Raw genomic sequence first — 25,111 nt, forward strand, 5'->3', positions numbered from 1 at the left:
TTTTACGACAGCAGGAACCCTTTAAAATAAAGCATGACAGACATGGAAGGAGCACATGAAATCATATATCTTAATATATGTTTCTCGAAGCAATAGAAATACGTGTATATATATATATATATATATATATATATATATATATATATATATATATATATATATATATATATATATATATATATATATATATATATATATTTATTACACAGAAGGAGCACACAAACAACACCAGTCATAACAATGAGAACTGCTTGTTATAAACGATCCTCTTTACTTCCACCACCGAAGGTGGCTGGAGGTTGTGTTTTCACCCTTATTTTTTTGTTGGGCTGTGAGCAGGATATCTCAAAAAGTTATGGACAGATTCTGATGAAATTTGGTGGGCAGATTTGGGGTGTCATACGAAGAATTTGTTAGATTTTCGTGGATGTGGAAACTAGAATTTTAAAAAGTGATTCGTCACCATTGAGAGATAGCGCCAAAAGCGATATATAGCATAATACTTCAAAACGTTGTGGACGAGTTATGACAAAACTTGGTGGATGAGTTGGTTCGGTGATGAAAACAAGCCGATTCAATTTCGGTTCACGTCCGATTCCAGATCCGGACTATCAGTAGGAAACAAAACGTAAACTGTTCAGCCTGGTGAAGGTGCGCTTTACCGAGTTCCGTTATAGTTTCGCATGTTTCACTTAATTTTCTATCTTCATTGAGTCTCACAGATAAACATGCAATATGTCTGTGAAGTGCAAAACACATTCCTTTCGTTAAACCCTTCAGCAAAGTGGCAGGTAGGCACAGGTAGTACTGATAAATTCTCAGTTTGATTACTACTTATTACAACACATTTTTCAACTGGAGATGTCAGGATTATGGAAAAAATAATTCACAAAGCTTTTTAAGTGTTTAATGTTTATGCATGTCATGTTATGCCAAACGTTTTAAAGAATCAAACAAGGATGGTTATTCTCTTCTGTTCTTGTGTACGGAAGCTTGGCTGCCAGGTAGCTATTATTTCTTGGAAACATGGCTTTGCCACTGATGCTGTGCCCCTCCATCAGTACACTGGTACTCATTTCGCCAACCTTGGAAGGATGCCAGGCTGAGTCAACCCCACCTGGTGTTAATTCAACAACCAACAGGGCTCAAACTCAGGACCCAAGGATCCTAAGCCAGCTGCTCTAGCCACTTGGCCAATACCAGGTTTAGGATGAATATTCTTACACCATTAAATTATTTACAATAATATAGAAAAACACATGAAAGTTTTACTGAGCCAAATTTCTTGAATTGCAAGTGTAATTTTATTTATATATTTTTTAGATCCACCTTTACGACATTATTGGCCACTTGATGGTTTAGTTATTGCAGATGCTAGCTGAGCTAGTAAATGTAGGTGTATACAGGGTGAGTCATAAGTCCCAGGACATGGTTTTAGCTGCTTTATTTTGTTTATACATACAAGATTTGTTTATATTCAAGATTTGTTTATACCATGTCTTTATCCTGTTTTCTTTTTTGTTTTGTTTCAGATAATGCAATAATATATTAAGCCATCAGGAAACAAAAGGAGGTCCCTCCCCTCTCTCATTGTTATATTATTGTAATAAACTATCCCCCTCCCTCTCTCTCTAATTGTTATATTCCTGTAATATTTTATTATTACTCCTGTTATTAGGTATTACTGTTACTAGCAGAGTACTCGCACCACAGGCGATCTTGTTCCAAGCATGCAACACGTTCTTCTGATGCGTACCTTTATTGGCGCGTACCCCCCAAAAAAAACAAAAACCTGAGTTTACGTGCATGATGCAAAAACATACCGACTGCTTATATTTCAAAACACATCACTGCACTTTAAAAAAAAAAATTGTTATCAGCCACCTCTTTTGCCAGTTTAACAATGCAGGAAATTTCAATCGAAGCTATCCATTTTGCTTTTTGTCCATAAATATTAGAATGCTTCAGGATCTCCCTGCTCATTTCAAAGCCGTGGGCTGGCAGGATAGCCCAGAGGTACGCGCACTTACCTCTGAGCTATCTTCCCTGGGTTTGAATCTCAACCCAGTAATACGTTGATATCCTGGAGTTTCACATGCAGGGTGAGGCTTGTCGTTCCTCGGATGGACGTTAGACTGGTCATCCCATCTGCCAGCATTAGTTGGTGGACATTAAAAATCACACAGTGAGAGGAAGAGTAGGCGAGCTATCGCCGGCCCTCTGAACAAATTTCAAATTCCAGTTCTGACCTGCAGGGGGTACTGCATCAGTGGCACTATCACACCCCCTTCAAAAGCTGATGCTGTGTTCAAAAACCCGCAGCATTGGTAAAAAAAAAAGTGTTAAAAAAACAACATGCTTTGTATGAATGACGACGACGATCCCAAGCTGTGTTAAATTTGTGTTGTGGAGTGTACATTGGTGGTACCATTGGTGGATTACATGTTGGCTTTGTATTCTGGCAGGATCAACTGTATCCTGCTACACCAGATGTTCTGCATGACAAATCAGATGTGGGACATGGCACTGTAGATGGCATCTGGTGAGAAAAGCTTGATACCCATTCTACCATAAACTTTGTACATCTTTGATTTATTTGTTTTGTCTTTTTTGTGATCATTATGGTACTTTGTGGGGTAAGTTCTGGTTTTGGGTTCATATTGCATACATTGAAGATTAACATAGTTGCTGTTTCCTATGCTTACTTTTTTGTACAAAGTCGAGACTCATGGAGGAGCTAGGACATAGAACGGACCTCAACGCACCACAACAAAAGTAGTGGCGGAAAGAGGGGGAAAACACACCAACTGCAGGGCTGAGGGACAAAACAGAGGGAGACATGTGAAAATAAGTGATCTGGGGAAGAATGAGGGTGAGGAGAGACACAGGGTAGATAAGACGGACATAGATAGATGAGAAAACCAAACTCTCAGGGAGAAGAAAGTGTAAACCTGCAAAGAGGTTGTTCCAGGAAGGGTCAATGGATTCTTCACTGGAGGGTTGGGGGATTATCTGAGATGGTGGTGAACAGATGTCTTGAAGACCTGGAGGGAAGAATAAGATTAAAGAGAATGAGTAAGTTGGTTCCACAGGTGGGAGAAAAGAGGTTCCACATCTCAGATAATCCCCAATCCAAAACCATGATATTCCCGACCCCCATTAAACCTCCCCAAGCACATCTCTTTCCAAGTTTCCAGTTTTTCCTTCCTGAGGATTTGCGGCTACCTCAATCTTGTCCATCCAGTGTCCTCCCCTTGCCCTCATTCTTTCCTACATCCCTTGTCTCTCCAAGTCTCCCTCTATTTTGTCACTTATGGCTGCTGTTGGTGTATCCCCCCCCCTCCTCTTTCTACTATTGCTTTTGTTTTGTTACTTCCTGATCCATTCTACACTCTAGCTCCTCCATGAGAAATTATCTACAAAAAAAGAGATGAATCCTGTCTTTAATCAAGTTGTACTCCCAGATCCATAAAGCCGATGAATATGATGAATCTTGTAATTTTTGCTTTTAATAGCCTTGCTTGGTGTACAGGTGTGTGGTGCGATTTGCATTTGATTCTGAAGCTGAGAATGAATTGAGCTTGCAAGAGGGGGATAAACTTAGATTGCTGGAACGCACATCAGCAGAGTGGGGTCGAGGAGAGCTGGATGGACGCCAAGGCATCTTCCCTCTTGCCTTTGTTGAGGAGATAGAGTCGGGCAGTTCACAGAATGCAGCTCTTACTGCAGCTGTGAGCCATATCCGTAAGTATACAACCTGCAGCAAAGAATCCTAGTGGAAAACTTTGCGCCATGTCGAGCATTGACTGCTCAGAGATCAGGCATTGCAGGGAAGAGGTTTATGTTTATACTGGGCAAGATTGATTAAAGTGGCTGAAATATGGTGGTGACCTTAAATTGTCAAAATCAGATGCATTAACTCATAAAATTATCAGTTTGGTGTATGCACAGAAAATGTTTAACTGTGAAGACTGAGCTTGTTTTATTAAGCCTCCCTGTTTTGGATTTAGGAAGCTTATACCTGTGGTCGGGTTTATTTATACAATTAGTGGCCCCAATTTTAATGGTACCACAGATTTTCTAAGACCCCAAGGAGTACTAAACCACCATTAAGTTTGGGGTTTTTTATACACCGCTCCATCCCAATTCCATATCCAGGCGTTGCATGACATCATTGCCGGGCGTGGAAGGAAGGGAGTACTCAGTTTTTACTCCATTTGTTTGTTTGTTTTCTTGCTTTCCTGTTTTTTTCACACCGCTCCTTCCCAATTCCAAATCCAGGCGATACATGACATCATCAGTGAACAAGTGATTTGGCTATAAAGGGTATTTTTGATTTATCGATTAATAATTCATTTTTTGATTAATTCCTTAATTTTCAAAAAGTTACAGATTCAGATGAAACAGTGGTGGTTTAGGTATGCTATTAGCTAATTGATTAAGATTCCGGGCGTAGTGGCGTGCGCCTGTAATCCGGCTACTTGGAGGCTTGGGTTGGAGGATCGCTTGAGGACGGGAGCTCTGCGCTGGGCCGCGCTATGAGAGGGTGTAGGGCAGCCCGGAATCATGGCGAAACCCAATCCTTATCCCTGTGTCGTAAGAGGCGACCAGGGTTGCGTCAGGAAGGGCATCCGGCGTAAAACCTGTGCCAAATCAATATGCGGATCATAACGGTAGTTTAGGTATACGATTCGGCAATTGATTGAGAAATCAATTATTTTACGATTATGATTTGTTTTAATTATGCAATTAAGCAATCAATTATTGAACACTGCGCCCTCCCAATTCTGTCTCCACATGCTGCATAGTGGCATCAATGGGCGCTGAAGGCACCTCAGCAATGTCGTGCGCTGGAGGATTTGTTATTTATTTATTTGGCATGGCGGCGGTGTACTGTTAATGTACCACTACTTGTTCTTCCTTTTTTTCTGATAATTTCCGAGCTGTATCTTTCCAAACCTGCTGGGACTTTCGGAATGAAATTTTGCATCAATAATGGGCATAAAAAGTATATGTGGTTGATGTAATTTTTTGACCATGATCTAATTATCGATTTTTTCTCCATTTTTCACCAAAACTCGGCCAAGGTTTGTCTGATCAGAATGAAGCTGCCCTTTCTAGATAGCTCAGAGTAAGGCACATTTATGCTTCATTTACATCATACTTTTCCGAGTTAAAGGTCATGTTCTTAGTCCACTATGGTTCGTCCACTTAGTTTCCACTTAGTCCACTTAGTCCACACTAAACCAACATTAAGGTTTTTTTTAGCTCGCCTGTTCGAAGAACAGAGAGCTATAGCGATACCCCCGGCGTGAGCGTGAGCGTCAGCGTGAGCGTGAAAATGTTAAAGTTTTTGGTACAAGTTATTTAGAAGCTTGCCATTCATTTAATATGTGTACTCGGATGCTGATATTTGGCAAGGAGGTTCCTTTGGGGTATATTATTGATGTCGTGAAGTTGAAATTTAAAAATAATTTCAAATTTTTTAAATTTTTGACCTGTTTTGAACTTAACTTTTTTGTAGCACATCAACGTTAAAATTTTTGGTGCAAGTTATTTAGAAGCTTGCCATTCATTTAATATGTGTACTAGGATGCTGATATTTGGCATGGAGGTTCCTTTGGGGTATGTTATTGGTGTAGTGAAGTTGAAATTAAAAAATAATTACAATTTTTTTTTAATTTTTGACCTGTTTTGAATTAACTTTTTTGTAGCACATCAACGTTAAAGTTTTTTCCTTTCTAATGTTTTTATCTACCACACTATTTTTTACTGGTTACAATATACAAATACATATATTGCTTTAAAATTATTTGGATCAGGTCAGGTCAGGTATGGGAGCATGTGCCAGAACAGCGCGTCGCTGCGTCCACTTTCCGCCGGTACTCCAGGGGCCTCCGTCTGGCCATCCCCCAGGCAGATGCCAGGCCCATCCCCATCTCCTTGAGATGATGGTCAACCTGCTGCAACCATGAGGCACGTGGTCGGCCCACTGGCCTCTTCCACTCATGAGACTCCCTCGCTGAGAGAATCTGGTGAGCAGGATCAGCGTCAGGAAAACGAGCCACATGTCCATACAGCCGCAGCTGACGCTCACGGACTATGCAGGTAACAAATCTCATCCGAGTCTCTCTCAGCAACCGCTCGTTGGACACAAAATCCGACCAGCGATAGCCAAGGATTCTCCGAAGAGACCTGGTACCAAAGGAATTAAGTCTCCGTCTCAGATCCTTGGTCAAAGTCCAAGTCTCGCACCCATAGAGCAAGACTGGAAGTACCAAGGACCTGAAGACTCGGACTTTCGTCCTCCCGCACAGGTACCGGCAGCGCCACACCCCATGATCCAGTGAATCCATGACTCCCCAGGCCCGACCCAGACGTCTATTGACCTCCGGCTCACAACCTGCGGAGACATGAATATCACTGCCAAGGTAAGTGAATCTATCCACGACCTCAACATCCTCACCACAAACAGACACAGACAGGACAGCAGCATCCAAGATGTCACCGAAAGCCTGGATCTTTGTTTTGACCCAAGAAATCCGTAATCCCAACGGCTCCGACTCCTCATTCAGCACCTCGAGGGCCCCCAAGAGGATGTCTAAAGTCTCCGCAAAGATGACTGCATCATCTGCAAAATCAAGGTCCGAGATCTTGACATTGCCAAACGATGCACCGCAACTTGATCTCTCCGACATCCTCCCAAAAATCCAGTCCATACAAGTGCTGAAAAGTGTGGGGGCAAGTACACATCCCTGACGAACTCCAGTAACAACTGGAAATAAGTCAGAGGCGGTACCACCACACTTCACAGCACTCTCAGTACCAGAGTAGAGTTCAGACATCAGATCGATCAGTTTCGGTGGCACCCCACGAAGACCAAGAATCCTCCAGAGGACATCCCGATTCACTGAATCGAACGCTTTACAGAGATCAACATAGGCTGCAAGCAGCCCCTGCCGAAACTCTCGTCTGCGTTCAGTGAGGACACGAAGAGCAAGGATACGGTCAATCGTTGACCTCTTTGGCGTAAAGCCTGACTGCTCTGGACGCTGGTGCTCAAGCAGATGGTGGCGAACCCTATCAAGAATTATCCGAGCAAAGACCTTGCCCGGCACTGAGAGCAGCATCACCCCTCGGTAGTTGTTGCAGTCTTGGCGATCACCCTTCCCTTTCCAGAGAGGGACAACAAGGCCCCTCTTCCAGTCAGTTGGGATGATGCCTGTGTTCCAGGCAGAGCACAAAACTGCATGCAACGACGCGAGTGCAGCATTTCCACCAGCCTTGAGAAGTTCAGCATGGATGCCACAGATCCCTGGAGCTTTGCCCCGTTTCAACTGGTTCACCGCAGCTCGTGTTTCCACAAGCGATGGTGGACCACAGTTGATTCGAGGGTCAGCAACAGGGATTGTAACACCCTTGACGTCCAACTCGACAGCTGGGGGATCAGCCTGGTACAACCGCTCAAAGTAACCGGCCCAGCGGGCCTTCACTTCAGACTCCTCTGTCAAGAGCCTACCACTCTCTGCTCGAACTGCAGTGCTCCGAGGGATGGGCTTGGATGAACGTAATGCGCGAATTCCCCTGTAAGCGGGACGAGAATCACCTGTCCACAGGTGATGCTCTACCCCCTCACAGATTCCTCGCACATAGGCCTCCTTGTCCACCCTCAGTGCACGTACAGTTTTACGCCTCAGCTCCCTGAACAGCTCAGCTCTGCCATTCAGCCTGGCCCTGCGACTCTGGTCAATGGTATCCAGTGTCCCTTGAGAGACAAAATTCTTCTTTGCCCTGCGGTGAACTCCAAGGCATCCACCGGCAACATCAAGGACGGTGGTCTTGAAGGCGCTCCACAACTCTTCAGGACCCCCAAAGCACCCAGACCCCCCAAGTGTCCACTCAGCCTGTTCGCAAACTCCTCAGCTACTCTCTCATCCCTGAGCTTGGCAACATCCAGCCTAGGCTGGGATGGTACCATTCTCCAGGATTTAAGGTGCAGCTTTAGAGTTGCTACAACAAGCCTGTGGTCAGTATTGAGGAACTGAGCACTCCGGTAGACCCTGCAGTTCTGGATCATCCTCCAACGACCGTCAATGAGGACATGGTCAATCTCCTTTGCCACACCGCCAGCGTTGGAATACCAAGTCCAGCGATGAGCTTGCGGGCGCTGAAACCATGAACCAGCCACCCTAAGTCCATGACTTCTTGCAAAGTCAAGGAACTTAGTGCTATTCTGGTTCATAGTTCCTGACCCATGGGGACCAACACACACCTCATAACCATCCCTATCAGTTCCAGTCGATGCATTGAAATCCCCCAAGACTAGAAGTGTATCTCGTCTGGGGCACTGATCAACCACAGACTCGAGTGTGGCGTAGAATGCATCCTTCACGGTAAGATCACTCGCCTCAGTCGGAGCATAAATAGAGACCAGGGAAATGACACCTAAGGAGTGACGAATCCTTAATCTCATAATACGCTCGTTGACCGGTGTTACCTCAATTATCATTGGGGTCAGCTTATTGGACACAGCTACAGCAACTCCTTGGGTATGGTAACCATCAGAGCGACCAGACCAATAGTAGGTGTAACCACCCACCATTATCTCGCCGCAATCCGGTCTCCGAACCTCAGAGAGAGCTGCAATCCCGATGTCCAAACGCTTGAGCTCAGATGATAACAGAGACAGGTGATCATCCTCTCTTAGGGATAGGACATTCCAGGCACCCACCCGAAGGGACCGCCTCAGGTTAACCCAAGGAGACCGCCGTCTGGTGGACGACACCTCAGCACCACTCCGACACACTCTCCCGCAATCTGACCCAGGGATGTTACCCCGTGGTTTCCCTCCTATCAAAGATTGGGGGTCCCGAAGGCTTTGCCCTAATCCCGTCATCCAGTGAGCTGCCCTGCGAAGGGAAGCTGCACAGGAGGTACTCCCACGGATTGGGTTTTCAGATTTTTTTGCGTTTTTGCGTTTTGCGGAATGAAGCGTTTTACGGTGGCTGGAGTGCAAATCCTGCCACCAACCTCCTAATAAGAAGTAACCCAACTGCAGGAGGACGTCCGCAGACACAGTTGGGCACTAGATATGGATGGCCGTTGGCTCACAAGGAGCTCCTCCGCCCTTTGACAGGTTTTGTTTTTAATCCTGCTGGGTGTCCATATCCAAACACCCTCCTCACCAGAAAACCTGGTGGGGGAGACGGTTTAGTCGCCGACAACCCGACCATGGAACAGGTTAGTACAGGTTTACATGGTACCTGTAGCAGGTCACAGATCGAACCTGACCTTTGGATCAGACTTCACTGCAATGCTTTATAAAAAATATTATTAGACTCGTCTTTTTAAAACGATAAATGTATAAACAGGCGAGCATTGGGTGGCTTTGACACCAACTCTCTGGTTTATGTAAAAAAAAAAATATATATATATATATATATATTCCTTTTATTTCTGCCAATGTCTGAGCTGTATCTCGGAGCTGGCTAGGACTTTCGGAATTAAAGTTTACATAAAAATTATACGCGATTGCCTTTGATTATTTTTTTGACCTTGACCTAACTTTAAGATCATGACCTCATACTAGAAAATAAAATAAAAAATTCCCCATAACTCCATCAATTTTGTCTGAGCAGTCAAAATTGTACCCTCTAGATAGGCTAGAGCAATGTGCATTTGTGCTTTATCTACATCATACCCCTGAGTTAAAGGTCGAGGTTAAATGTCGATCTGAAAAAATGTGTTTTTTTGTCATTGCTCAATTTTACCAATGCGGAATCTCAGACTGCTTGATGTTCCAAGATGTTCTTGCATCATAAAAGTGTACCTGCACTGAAGTTGTGCACATAATATTTGATTCGTGTTATTGACGTACTTTTTTCAGATTGTGACCAAATTGACAGAAAAACACCTTTTTGAACATAACTTGAACAATTTTCCTCCGATTTTTCATGATGTTGAGTTTTATGGATATATTTTAGATAGAGATACATTATCTTAATTTACACTCTATCCATAAATGTTGAAGGTCAACGTCATATGTTGGTCCAAAAAAATATGGCCATCATTGGATCTCAGGCTCTGGGGAGGGGAGGGGGGCTTACCCTTGGTGATCGCTTTGTGATCGCACATATGTATGTTTGAAATGTATTTTTTGTATTATTACCTTCAGACTGTGAGAGACAAAAGCAGGTAGTCTTATCTGGGATACTTTGTAATACCATCTTACCTCTTGCTCCTTATTTTCCAGTCGATGATGGACAAGCAAGTCTGGCAGAGACAAGAATTCCAGGAGATGTTGTGTATGCCCTCTACAATTTCACAGGGGAGTTTGACAATGAGCTGAGTTTCCAGGTAAGTTGATGTGAACTGTTTTCTTTTCAGGTAATTTTTCATTGCTAGGGCTTTGTGGGTAGAATAGAGAATGAGTTCACATTATGACAATTGGTATGAGGAGCAAAATCCAAATAAGCTCTATTTGAAGCATTTTTTTGTTTGTTTTTTTTATGAAAAATACATCTGAAAGTAGGGTAAGGATGACAAGCTGAGAAGTGCTCAAGTACAAAGTCAAGATGTACACTCAAAAAAGACTATTGCACTGACATTGTAGAGGGCAAAATAAACTAGGATTCGTATACCAATTGAATTTGCAAGAAATTATTAAGAAAAAGCACTTGTAATAATAAAGATGTAAACAAGTATACAAAACGAGGAGAAGCAGGATAAGGGGAAATAAAGACAAAATAGGCAGCAAAGGTGCAATACCCCTCAGCCGGAAAATGGGGCAATACTTGATGTGTAAGTTCTTAAGGCACACATAACCCAAGCAGTTGAGGATCCTTTTCAGGAAGCAACAAAAACAAGAGAGATAACTTAATGTCAAGGCATGTGGCATGGGACAGGTGACTTTGTGCGATACTACAGGTATTGTTTTCCACCTCCATCAAACAGGTGTGAGTTGCTTGACTTTGTCATGGAAGAATGGTGCCGCATCCCTCCTGCAGAATTCCACATGATAGTGGACTCTATGCCATGATGCATACAGGCCGTACTGGCGGCACGTAGTGGCCCAACTCCCTATTAAGTGACTTTACATTGGTGTTTCCATTTTTTTTGTTCACTACCTGAATGTTGAGCATAAAAACGTTGAATCCTCACACAATGTAGCTCCATATGAAAGCAAGCAGTGACAGCAATGTCGTCAAAATATGGCAAGGCCACACGCTGGAGTCAATTATACCAAATTAATTGACAAAATGCCAAACAATTGTGCAAGGATGAAAAAGTCTGAGACCAAAAGATTCACCTCATATCTGCCAAAAAGTCTCTGCCATGATCTGGAAAGGCATTGTGAGCAGTTGCCAAGTAAGAGAGAAAACTCAAAGCAAACTTCTCTTGCCTGAAGATTGTGAATGAACTTAAAATATTGTTGATGGAAGGAAATGCAAGAATACTGTGACCGCTCACCAGCCATGTGCTTTGCACTCGTTTCAAGCAGATGGTTTTTAAGAACAGCCATGGTGTTTCTTAAATGATGGATAGTATACAAGTCGTCTGCTGCGTTATACATTTTTCTCTGAACCACAACCGCAATGTTGTTGTTTTTTTATGTCTCCGATGACGAAGTCACTGGCGGCATTGTGTTTTCAGGTTGTCCGTCCGTCCATCCATCTGTCCATGCTAATTTTCTCTGTTTTCTCTGCAACTGCTTATCCGATTGAAACAAAATTTTCACCTACGGTGTGATTACTCATGTAGAATGTTTCTATTATAATTATGATGTCATAGGTCACTTGGTGTGGCAGCCATGTTGGAAAAAAGGAAAAACTTTTGACCTCTATCTATCTCCAAAAACCACTCCATGGAAAAAATTGAACCTTGGCACATATGAAGTACTCCCCATGGGAAATATATGAAGTACTCCCCATTGTTTTTTTAATGTCATCGGTGGCTTCATTATGACATCATCATTGCATATGTCAAATGCTTTATCTGATCAGTATGAAAATTTGAAGGTCATCTTGGGCTGAATTGTATTTGTGAAAAAAAATTGATGACGTCATTGCTCACTTAGTTCGGAAGCCATATTGTTTTTAACATATCCTCTTAACGGATTTTTTTATCCTCTTAAAGGATTACCATATCCTCCTCTTAAAGGAGGATTTAAAAAATCCTCTTCTCCAAAATGGCTGAAGAGATCGAGGTGAAACTTTTCAGGTAATCCATGAGGAACAAAAAGTACTCCAACTACGATGTCATCTGTCACATGGTTTGGCAGCCATATTGGATTTACGCTCAAACCTTTAAAATAATCTTCTCCAGAATGGCTTGACAGATCGAGGACAAACCACCCACATGTTCCCCAATCCTTGGGGATACCAGGGTGTTCACAAATAATTGATAGGTTTAATGGTCTGGTAGCCATATTGGATTGAAAGAAAATCTTTGATTTTTTTTTTTTCTTGAACCGCTTCATCAATCGACATGAAACATCACAATTATGATCTAATAGTCGTGGGGAATAAGTGTTTCAAATTTCAACCTGAACGGATGCATGGTCTGGCAGCCAAAATTATTTATTTAATAATTTGAATATTGGTTCAAGGATTTAAATCAAACTTGGTACAAGTACACTACCGGTCAAAAGTTTTAGAACACCCCTATTTTTCCAGTTTTTACTGAAATTTAAGCACTTTAATGCTTCAATGTACTCTGAAATTAAAGCATAGAACAAAATAAACAATTGCAGATAACAAAGAAATCATGGAATTGTTTTGTTGAACAAAATTTAATCTAAATTTTTGACTCATCAAAGTAGCTACCTTTTGCAGATATAACAGCTGAACATATTCGTGGCATTCTTTCTCCAATGGAAATCAAATATTGTTCGGAAAGTTCTTCCCAACACAGCTGCAGAAGTTCCCACAAATGTGTTGCACTTGTAGGTTGCTTTGCTTTCACCCTTCTGTCCAGTTCATCCCAAACCAGCTTGATGGGGTTTAAGTCTGGAGACTGTGCTGGCCATTCCATGATTTGAAGCCTACCGTCTTGTTCTTTTCTACTAAGGTACTTCTGACATAGCCTGGAGGTATGTTTTGGGTCGTTAACTTGCTGTATGATGAACCCCTGCCCAACTAGGCGTAGACCAGAGGGTATTGCATGGCGCTGCAAAATGCTGTGGTAGCCCTTTTGGTTCAGGGTGCAGTCAATCTGTGCAAGTCGCCGACTCTGGATCCAGCAAAAGAGCCCCGGATCATTACGCTTCCTCCTCCATGGTTGACAGCTGGTGTCACACTGAGGAAGCATCCTTTTGCCTACTCGACGGCGTACATAAACCCTGCATGATGAACCGAAGATTTCAAATTTTGATTCATCAGTCCAGAAGACCTTCTTCCAGTTTTCAGTAGTCCACTGGCTGTGCTTCATGGCCCAGGCAAGCCTCTTTTTCTTATTTTGTCATCTTAGCAATGGCTTTCTTACTGCCACTCAACCTGTCAAACCTGCAGCTCGACGTCTTCTCTTCACAGTTGAAACTGAGACTTCCTTATTTCGACTAGTGTTTAGCTGTGCTTGAAGCTGCTGTCCTGTGAGCCGCCGATCACGCAAGCTGTTGACTCTGAGAAACTTGTCTTCTGATTGTGTTGTGGCTTTGGGTCTGCCAGACCTCTTCCTGTCAGAGTTACCTCCAGTTTCCAAGTGCCTTTTGATGGTGTAGGAAACTGTACTCACTGACACCTTGGCTTTTTGCAATTTCTCTAAAGGAAAGACCTACACTTTTAAGGGTTATAATGGTCTGTCTGTCTTCCTTTGTTAATTGTCTTTTTCTCGCCATTATGATAGCAATATACTACTTCCTGCAGTGCAATATTGTCCAAATACTGCTTCAGAGGGTTTAGCAACACAGTCTGTTCCAACACTGCTTTAATACAGACAGAGGGTTTGTAACTAATCAACAAAAGTTGGGACACCTGTAGGAATTGTTTGCATCAACTTTCAAGGCTTAATTTACTTCCATTGCTGCAGAACAGCTGCAGTTGCTAACCAATTACTTGTTCCCTGAAAAGGGCCTTTTTTAACAACTCTGAAATTTACATTATTTTTCAGTTTTTGGTAACCTAAACTTCTCTTTTTTTAATCTCTGGCAGTTTACTGCTTAGCTTTGTACCATTTCAGGTTATTCACTGGACTTGAACTGCTTAAATTTCAGTAAAAACTGAAAAAATGGGGGTGTTCTAAAACTTATGACCGGTAGTGTATGTATAATGATGTAATAATGTGGGCGTAGGCATATCTGGCGACATCATGAAGTCAGAGTGCCCTTTTAGTTTAGCCATGATTTGCATACAAATGTAGCGTTGCTGCTTTTACTTGCTCCAAAACTTCTGTACACTATATTTCACCTTTCGGAATGTGCAACTTTGAAATAAGATAACGTTATAGTTACTTGCTCCCAATGTTGAGCAAAGCTTTAAAATGGTGTTCTATGGTTGTGTATGGTAAAATGTCATATGCTTAGCACAGTGCAATTAAAAGAGACTACTCATTTTAATATTGGGCAGGGGAGCTCAGACAACACTCACCTCCGATTTTCCTGGAAATCTATTTGGTGCAGTCACTGCCAACAAAGGGGCAGAGAATCGAGGATAATGCTGTCCTTTTGAGGAATTAGCATAGCACTTGTTTGTGGATGTTAAAGATCCTTTTTTTTTTACTCGTCAACCAAGATAAATTCCAAACTAACTCCATGAGTTCTGCTGAGGTTGGAGGGGAGGGGTTATTGTGTGCACAGAGAGATAATTATTATTTATTTATCTTTCTATTCAATATTCCTTGGCAAGTCTGATCATCTGCTTGATTTTATATGCTGTGATGTATGCCCACAGACTGGAGATGAGATCACTGTTTTGGAAGCTGTCAATGATGCATGGTTTAGGGGGAGTCTGGGAGAGAAAACAGGAATTTTTCCACAAAACTTTGTCTGCTTGAAGAAGAACTGATTTTTTGGGGGATTTTTAAAAATAATAAAAGGTGACTCTTTTGTAAGATATGTATTTGTCAATCAAAAGGAGAAAGATCTCGATGTTTGTTTCTCAAACCTTCTTTGGCCTTCCAGCATTCTGTGCATGTCTTGAAAAACTTCCTTCTAGGACCATGCAAAACACTTGAGTTTTGTAAGGTTGAGCCTTGCAAATTTAAATGTCGATTACATTCTCACTCTTTTCTTCAAGTGCCATTCACAGCCAAGTCACAAAACAAAACCAAATGCATTGTGAGGGTATGGGAATGAAATACACAATGATGATCAAATGCCTCTCCAAGATAAATGAAGTAATGATATTTAAATGTTGAAGTGTTCGTGATCTGATTTAAAAAAAAAAGTGTTCCCAAAATGCACATAAAAGACTGTTTGAAAATGTTTAATTCACCCTTGATCATTTTTTTAAAGTATGAAATTGTATATTAAGCCTTCCATTGAATTGAAATGCAAAGTAGAAAATGAACTACATGCTTTAAAATACTGTCAGACCCCGACATTCACGGTTTTGCTATTTGTGGACCCCGCATATTCGCGGTTCATAAAATGTGACCTGCTTCGACGTTCACAGCCCTGTGCTTCTCGTATTCATGATTTGGTTTTTTTTTCACGGGTGTATTCGCGTTTTTTCTGACCTGTTTCTACATTCGTGGAATTGTGCTTCACATATTTGTGGTTTTCCAAGTCTGATCCTCTCGAGACTTGTCAGCCATTTCTCCCGTTGTAAGAAAAGTGGTGGAATATATAATTGCTGTGGACCACAGGCATCATGTCTTGTCAGGTCAGGTATGGGAGCATGTGCCAGAACAGCGCGTCGCTGCGTCCACTTTCCGCCGATACTCCAAGGGCCTCCGTCTGGCCATCCCCCAGGCAGATGCCAGGCCCATCCCCATCTCCTTGAGATGATGGTCAACCTGCTGCAACCATGAGGCACGTGGTCGGCCCACTGGCCTCCTCCACTCATGAGACTCCCTCGCTGAGAGAATCTGGTGAGCAGGATCAGCGTCAGGAAAACGAGCCACATGTCCATACAGCCACAACTGACGCTCACGGACTATGCAGGTAACAAATCTCATCCAAGTCTCTCTCAGCAACCGCTCGTTGGACACAAAATCCGACCAGCGATAGCCAAGGATTCTCCGAAGAGACCTGGTACCAAAGGAATTAAGTCTCCGTCTCAGATCCTTGGTCAGAGTCCAAGTCTCGCAACCATAGAGCAAGACTGGAAGTACCAAGGACCTGAAGACTCGGACTTTCGTCCTCCCGCACAGGTACCGGCAGCGCCACACCCCATGATCCAGTGAATCCATGACTCCCCAGGCCCGACCCAGATGTCTATTGACCTCTGACTCGCAGCCAGCAGAGACATGAATATCACTGCCAAGGTAAGTGAATCTCTCCACGACCTCAACATCCTCACCACAAACAGACACAGACAGGACAGCAGCATCCAAGATGTCACCGAAAGCCTGGATCTTAGTTTTGACCCAAGAAACCCGTAATCCCAGTGGCTCCGACTCCTCATTCAGCACCTCGAGGGCCCCCAAGAGGATGTCTAAAGTCTCCGCAAAGATGACTGCATCATCTGCAAAATCAAGGTCCGAGATCTTGACATTCCCAAACGATGCACCGCAACTTGATCTCTCCGACATCCTCCCTAAAATCCAGTCCATACAAGTGCTGAAAAGTGTGGGGGCCAGTACACACCCCTGTCAAACTCCAGTAACAACTGGAAATAAGTCAGAGATGGTACCACCACACTTCACAGCACTCTCAGTACCAGATTAGAGTTCAGACATCAGATCGATCAGTTTTGGTTGCACCCCACGAAGACCAATAATCCTCCAGAGGACATCCCGATTCACTGAATCGAACGCTTTGCAGAGATCAACATAGGCTGCAAGCAGCCCCTGCCGAAACTCTCGTCTGCGTTCGGTGAGGACACGAAGAGCAAGGATACGGTCAATCGTTGACCCCTTTGGTGTAAAGCCTGACTGCTCTGGACGCTAGTGCTCAAGCAGATGGTGGCGAACCCTATCAAGAATTATCCGAGCAAAGACCTTGCCCGGCACTGAGAGCAGCGTCACCCCTCGGTAGTTGTTGCAGTCTTAGCGATCACCCTTCTCTTTCCAGAGAGGGACAACAAGGCCCCTCTTCCAGTCAGTTGGGATGATGCCTATGTTCCAAAGTTGGGACCCCCCAAAGCACCCAGACCCCCCAAGTGTCCACTCAGCCTGTTCGCAAACTCCTCAGCTACTCTCTCATCCCTGAACTTGCCAACATCCAGCCGAGGCTGGGATGGTACCATTCTCCAGGATATAAGGTGCAGCTTTAGAGTTGCTACAACAAGCCTGTGGTCAGTATTGAGGAACTGAGCACTCCGGTTGACCCTGCAGTTCTGAATCATCCTCCAACGACCGTCAATGAGGACATGGTCAATCTCCTTTGCCACACCGCCAGCGTTGGAATACCAAGTCCAGCGATGAGCTTGTGGGCGCTGAAACCATGAACCAGCCACCCTAAGTCCATGACTTCTTGCAAAGTCAAGGAACTTAGTGCTATTCTGGTCCATAGTTCCTGACCCATGGGGACCAACACACACCTCATCATCATCCCTATCAGTTCCAGTCGATGCATTGAAATCCCCCAAGACTAGAAGTGTATCTCGTCTGAGGCACTGCTCAACCACAGACTCGAGTGCGGCATAGAATGTGTCCTTCACGGTGAGATCACTCGCCTCAGTCGGAGCATAAACAGAGACCAGGGAAATGACACCTAAGGAGTGATGAATCCGAATGTCTTCTCCAATTGTACAATCTCTGATAATCAGTTCAGCTTCTGCCCTGGCGAACTAGGACACATTACTTCTTTTAACTCAACAATGGATGGATGTACTAAATCTTAAACAGAGCTCAAGGCCTTCTCTCTAGTTTTTAACACTGTCTGGTACTCAGCCTTAGTTTCCAAGCTGTCTGCTAATAGTATTTGGGAGTCCCTCCTTAAATTATCAGATTTTCACTGTGATTGGAAACAATGGGTTACCCCCTGGATAATTCACTGTATAAGATTACAGCTGACTGTCTCCACAATGTACAGAACAGTACACAACACTTCTGAAAGGTACATGGCTGCAACATATATCTCTGCAGATCTGGAGAGACAAAAGTCGTTTGGCAGCTACCGTACCTTAAATTGGCCTTTCAATGAACGAAAAATCCCATCTTTCACTTTGTCTCAGCAGGTATTGTCTTTTGAAATTCCCAGTCTACTTCTCTGACTAACTTCTAGAAAAGGTGAAGTCCCTGAACCCTCAATCTGTCAGAAGCTGTGTTGGGTGAACCACATTGTGAAACGATCTTCAAAGGCAGGCTGAGCTAACCCCATCTTGAGTCACTCAGAGGTCGTTACAGTCTGTAAGGCCTTCATCCAAAGTATTACTGGAGTATTGGTCCCCACTCTTGGTTGGTATAGCTATTTCACATCTTGTTTCCTGAGCCTGGTGTTGGCTTAGTGGTTAGGGTGGTGGCTTGGGATCCTGGGGTCCTGAGTTCAAGCCCCGTTGGCCACTGAATTAATACACCAGGGGGTTGACTCAGCCTGTCATCCTTCCGAGGTCGGCGAAATGAGTACCAGTGTGGACTGGTAGAGGGGCACTGCATCAGCGACACAGTCGTGCTTCGAAGAAATGATAGCTTCCCTGGCAGCTAAGCTGCCATACGCAAGAAGAAGATCTTGTTTCCTTGGAGACAATTGAGTCAAAGACTCTCAATGTTATGCCATATCTCTGCAGGAAGCTGACTCTGCAAAGTCTGCTTCCTTCCCACTGCAGGCAGGTTAGATGACACTTTTCTGTTGCCACACTTCTGGCCTTGCTCTTCCCACTTACTCATCCTTATGTCCACCCCTAGCCCATATGGGTTCTTCCTGAATCCCACATCTGGGTACCTTCCCAAATTCTAAACTGGATGCTCACCTCCATTGCCTCATCTGTGGAACTTACTCCCTGTGTCTGTTGTCTTACACCCATCCCAATGTGCAGTCCCTTCCTCATCTCATGCTCTCTCCCTTACATACCCCTGCTCTCTTCTGACACTCATGTGTCTGTTTCCTTACCTCCCTTTCATCCTTTGTCAGTCAGTGAACCTGTTGCCCTCTGCCGTTTAGCTCGTCCATGAAACTAGATTTGAAACTGGCCATGACAAGCAATGAAAACAAAGTAAAAGTGAGATAAAGTAAGATATATGTAACAACAAATAGCTTATGATACAAACTTTAATTTGAGAGCCACATGATTGTCCATTGAAGTACGCACAGAATGAGTTCATATGCAGTGACCTTGTGCCTCTCTTCATTATCCAGTCCAGGTATTCATGATTTGTAGTATCACACAGGTCTGTTGACCTTCACGTGTATCTTGCTTCAACTGAGAGCCATGACTTCACAAATGAAATTTATTGTATTCCTGTAAAATGCAAATAATGTTTTTTTTTTTAGTACTATTTAAAATTATATTAAAATTACACTTGCAATTATCTTGGGTTACTCTTGTGCAGTTGAATGCATGGTAATCCTTTTACCTGAATTGTGTACCAATTTTGTAAGTTCTGATCCAAACTGAAAAGTTAATAATGTTCATATATAAGTCCTTCCTCCTTGTATGTTTTCATTCCTGCTGTGCAGGCTAAGGTGAGGAACCAGCATTGTCACATCGAGGCCATAAAGAGCAAGGGATGTGTAAATGGGAGATTGGGACGTTAAAGGATGGGAAACGATATTTTGTCTCGAAAGAAATTTTGTAGACATTCGTTGAGTAGTTTTGGCTATGTTTATTTGTGTAACAAAGTCTGCAATTAGCAATGTAGATATATTTTTGTGACGTTTTTATAATTCACTCTTTCTCTGTGGAACCAAAGTTGTAAATAAAATGCTGGAGCTTTTCATGACCACATATGTAAAGCTTGGAAGTGCAATGCGAACTATCTGGTGTGGGCCTTTGGTTTAAAGCTATGTGTTGCCAGTGTAAATTTTGTGTGATTACTGATTGCTGCGTCTGCTGAAAGTTTCCGTTTTGCTCAGTTGTGTTTTTGGTGAATTATGCTGAGGGCGTTGGAGAAACATTAACAGCTTGATGTTGCAACCATTGCACCAAAACAGCGCTCCAGAATTAGAGCAAACTTGTTTACTGGAATACACACATAATGAATAATCTTACGGTTTATTTTATTTTCTGCAAAGTTTGTCCATTCTTTTGTGATCCATGAAACAAAATGTCAAACGTTTTTGTGCCAACAATAATGAACTTCGTTTATTTATTTTTTTATTTTTTGCCATAACTTCTTTGCAAGCAGTGATACTGTAATGCACTATTCTGTTGTAGCATGTGATGTAAAATACTTCAATAAAATGTTTGTGCCTTAATTTTGAAGGGTAATTTACATTGCATTCAAGCTTGCTTCACAATTGACAGATGGAATGGTAGTAAAAAAAAAAAAAAAATCAGAGATAACGAGTTAATGAGTAGTTATTCAAGAGTGCATTTGAGGAATTATTTTTGTTGAATGTTAAGCAAGCTGTGGCCACTGTATGAGTACAAAGTACAAATTGAAATGCACAAAATCCAAAATTTGTGCTTAAAAGTAGTAATACATATTTAGTTGGCACAATTTATGAAATAAATATAGGATGAGCTTAAGGACTTCCTGGACAACAAAGGGCATAGTTTGACATGCTGCAATTGGATAAAGAATAACGGGTGTATAAGTTACATAGTGATTAACAAAATCACCATGAGAAAGCTGGAGAGACAAAGGGGACCAACATCCCAAGTTTTGTTGACATCCCAAAGGTAAGTGGGTTCAAAGCCAGTCAAAGGTCTCCCACCACCCCCTATCTAAATGGATATTCAGTAGAATGTAGAATTTACCGCAAAGATGAGCAGTATGTGCTCATAATTTGGGGCAGGCATGTCCACGAAAAGCAAAAGCAAACCACATCCATTAGTTACTGATTTTAAATTGTGAATCCAATGCTTTGAGGGATCTCTAGCTTTCATTTTCAAATACTATTCCTATGTTAGACGGAGTACTAATGCGGAAGAATACTAAATTAGTGTGCTTCATGTATTCATGTAGGTTAGATCTTGTTTTTTTTCATAACCAGGGACCTGTTAGAGTGAAGTTGTCCTGTTATTATAAACGCTGTGAATCGGTATAGTTGCCATAGAGACTAGACAGGAAAGTGTAATTTGTACGTGTCCTCTGTAAACCAGCCAAGGCACCAGGGAAGGTAAGGACAGGGTGGTGATGGCTGTCTACATCCCATGTGTGGCTTGAAAATCTTCCCCGCAGTCTACAGGGATTGCTTGAGGGGCGCTGTGATGCCAGCCAGCCCACGTGTGCATGCGAGTCTATAGTTGCGCTTCAATTTTATTCTCTGCAACTGCTTGTCTGATCAATGCAAAACTTTAAGCAGAGGAGGGAATCCCTATGGAGAATATTTTATTAATAACTCTGATGTTATAGGTCACATGGTATGGCAGCCATATTGGATGAAAGGAAAAAGATTTTGAGATCTTTTTCATGGAAACCGCTCAACAACAAAAAAATTAAACTCGCTGTACGTCAAACTCACCATGGGATAATATAGGCTGACAACAATTACATAATTGGTGAAGTGGTTGGTATTCCAGCCACAATTGGTTGAATAGAAATCCTTATCCAAAATATTTGACATTTCGTATATCTGATCTATGACCCGGTGTGAGTGAAGAATTAAATGTATCATCGGTCACGTGGTCCGGCAGCCATATTGGATGGAAAACAAAAACGTAAAAAAATCTTCTTCTCCAGAACGGCTTAACAGATCGATGTGAAACTTCATACATATGATCGACGAGCCACGGGAGATATAATTTGAAATTTTAGTCATATCTACCTTCATTAATGCAATTTGGCTTTAATGTACACAAAAGTCATTGTTAACTATCCTTATAAATATCAATCATCAACAAAGCAACAGATAATGGCAATGCATTTGACATAATAGGGTGCATGGATGATACAGGTATATGGGAATATATATATATTTGCGTGTTCAGTTAACAATGGTATTTTTGTTCAAATTAGCATGCGAGGTGAGATGATGCACAATTATAGTTTCTTAAGAAATGTGTTTCCTGATTCCTACCTTCTCGCATGTGAACCGTTTCACCCCAAATGATAAATCCCTGGGGGACATTCCCTAATCCTTGGGAAGCTGCGTTTTCTGCTCAAACGTGGTTTCATATAATTCACCCATTGCTTCAGCGTGATGGGGAAGCATTCGCATACCCATTGATGTGATATTATATTCTCTCTTAAATAAAACCACATTTGCTGCAAGTTAAATTATCTAACAACTATCTCTTTTTATGAAACCACCTTTTTAGGGTTGCTCTTACATCACAGGCAGGTTGGTGGCCTTTTTATTTTTCAATCGTCTCCTCTGGTATAGTTCCCTTTGCTGTTTCAGCCCTCTAACTCTCCTCGGCTCCTTCAGCATGCACACATTATTCCAGTAACCCTACTGGATCAACTTCAAATATCCAAACATACTGTACTCCTCAACTCTTTTGTTCATCTTTTCGACTGTTTATGGAACTGCCATCCAGAGACTGCTATCCCATTCTTCTCTTCAGGGCTTAAAACAGGTGGTGTGACACCATCTTATTCATCCTTCATTACTGCCTGCAATATTATCTACCCTCATTAATTATATCTCTTGTTCTCTCTATGTCTTGACTATTTTGTCCGCACTGCTTTTTAACATCTGTCACTTCACTCTTCCAGGGGCTGAGAAATTGCTGCTTATCTATTTGATTGAACTAGCAAATCACCCATTTGCAAGGACTGGTTAATTCCCCTACTTTTTCGATGCCCCCCCCTCCCTGAATCCCCAGGACAGATGTTTTTTTCACCCCCATTAACTTTGGAGAGGGACATCCAGTGTACAAACATTTGAAATGTGGGCTTGGCCTGCAATATATTCCAAGTAACCATGCAGCATAATGCAGGGATTTCTCATCAGGTATCACTTCGTGAGATTGGGATGGTATACCAGTATACCACACCATGATGTATGGCAATTTCTATCATATATTTGACCCCAGCTATACTCCTGATTCCTCTTTAGCCAAAAAAGTATCACAAGGCAAAACCAAGGCAGAGACGATTGTGACAAATGTGCTTACTCCCTTGACAGTATCGGACTTGGTAACCAAACTCTTACAATGATTCTCCACCGTTTTACTCTGTGGTAACTGACACATGCAACAAAGGGAACAGAAAAATGCACCCTATTTGTGTGCAATTATTTACCCACAAATGTGGCATGACAAAGCTGCTGGAATTTTTGGAACATTGAAACAAAACGACAGAAGCAATTGCAAATCATGTTGTGAAATTTCTTGAAAATGAAAGTTTAGATTTGAAATCAAATCAAAACAACATTTATTTCCTTCAGGAAAAGCAACAGGTATAAAGTAGACATTTAAATTGCTGAAGGAGGCTGAATCCTGAAAAGCAAGTTTGCAGTCTAAATGCCCTTACACATACAGATAAAACTTGGGGAAAAAAAATAAATATGACATCACATCAAATTACATAACATATATAAGTAAACCATGGTATAAATGAAAAAAAAAGACTTTCAAGAAAAGTACAGGGAAGAGGGTAAACGAGATGTTATCAATAAACGGTAAAAACCAAGTTAATCAAAAGACACAAAGTGCAAAATGGGGGCATGCAAACTTATTGCCAATGATGAGAAATAAAGCGCAAAACCTAACCCACTATTAGTGCCACAGAACACATTTTTTACAACAACATAAAAATGCAAATGGGGGTTTCCCTTTGTCTACGATATGCAGGACTCAATGCGACCTGCTTTGGAAACCAGGTGCAAGGCGACGAGAACCAGTGACAAAGTCAGTCTAAAGATGAAGAAAGCCAAAACCAAGCACAATGAAGTAAACCAACCACAAGGAGTGCCAGCGACGATGAACCTTCAACCAAACCTCGTGGCCCTCTTTGTCCTTTCCAGATGATCCCTTCAGGCCTGGCTTCCGTCCTCTCTTCAAGCCCCCTCTTCTTCCTCCTCAAAGTGCTTCTTTTCACTCCGTGCACATGGAGTTCTCTTGTCTCTCCTCCATCTCTGGAATCCTCCTTCTTCTTCTCTACAGCAGGGTGGTGCAAACTTGGGTCAATCCCATAAACTCCTTGAGAGAAAATCACAAGAATGTCTGCCTCACAAACTCTTCCGTATTCCACTTGTCCTCCTACACCTCCTGGTCGGAGACCTCTTCATCGTAATTGGCCTACTTGCACACAAGACACAACTGCCTCTGTGATGGGAAGTCCTCACCGAGCCTTGCCCACAAGCAAGAGTTGTTTACATCAACATTAATACTCTATCTTGTCTATAAATTACTCAGAGTGATTCAGTTACCGAGTCACTTTTCAACAAACGACTTACTCTGACAGGTCCCTGTTACACGGCAACCGAACCTACTTGAAACTCAAATGGACTACACTTACCACAATCAACCTGATCCCCTCTTTCACGTAACACAATGTTCAATTCACAAAATCGGAATCACTTAACAATCCTATCAAAAGATTTAGATAGATCAACACTAACGCCGATGGCATGACATTTTCAAATTAATCATTCATAGAACCTTGTTATTCGAATTCAATGCCCTTATCAATGAAAGAGCAAACAGAACATCAATCTACATTCTTTTGTCACTGAAACTGCTTCATTCCATTTTCCCAATATTTGAGGAACTCTATGAGAGATGATTGTTGTTGATTTACCATGCTGTTTGCAGAGGATGCAGACTGTAGACGCTCTTCTGGAGTACATACCGCATTGCCTTGAGATGTGACGGGAGTTCTGTGAGAATGATAAACTCGAGGACCCGATTTCGTTGATCACTGCCCAGCTTCTAAGGTTGATAATTGTGGAAGAAATGAACTCGATTTCCACTCAGGTTCAGCATACAAAGGAGAATCTTGAATACAAATATGTACGTAC

The 25,111-nt window shown here is 42.4% G+C and overlaps 1 protein-coding gene and 1 pseudogene across 1 annotated transcript in view; both read left to right on the forward strand.

Annotated features, from left to right (window-relative positions):
- Positions 1–20,455, forward strand: part of LOC147015376 (uncharacterized) — an 83,454-nt gene extending 62,999 nt beyond the window's left edge. The window contains exons 10-13 of the mRNA XM_085850049.1: positions 2,466–2,542; positions 3,533–3,744; positions 10,253–10,356; positions 14,886–20,455. Of these exons, the coding sequence (XP_085706175.1) occupies positions 2,466–2,542; positions 3,533–3,744; positions 10,253–10,356; positions 14,886–14,999 (507 nt within the window). The 3' untranslated portion in view covers positions 15,000–20,455. The remainder of the gene's footprint in view (positions 1–2,465; positions 2,543–3,532; positions 3,745–10,252; positions 10,357–14,885) is intronic.
- Positions 4,446–4,586, forward strand: LOC147015377 (signal recognition particle RNA; annotated as a pseudogene).
- Positions 20,456–25,111: the final 4,656 nt, after the last annotated feature.

The sequence above is a fragment of the Eptatretus burgeri genome, chromosome 12 (assembly GCF_056783735.1).
Source record: "Eptatretus burgeri isolate ZD-2024b chromosome 12, Ebu_testis_v1, whole genome shotgun sequence".
Taxonomy (NCBI): domain Eukaryota; kingdom Metazoa; phylum Chordata; class Myxini; order Myxiniformes; family Myxinidae; genus Eptatretus; species Eptatretus burgeri.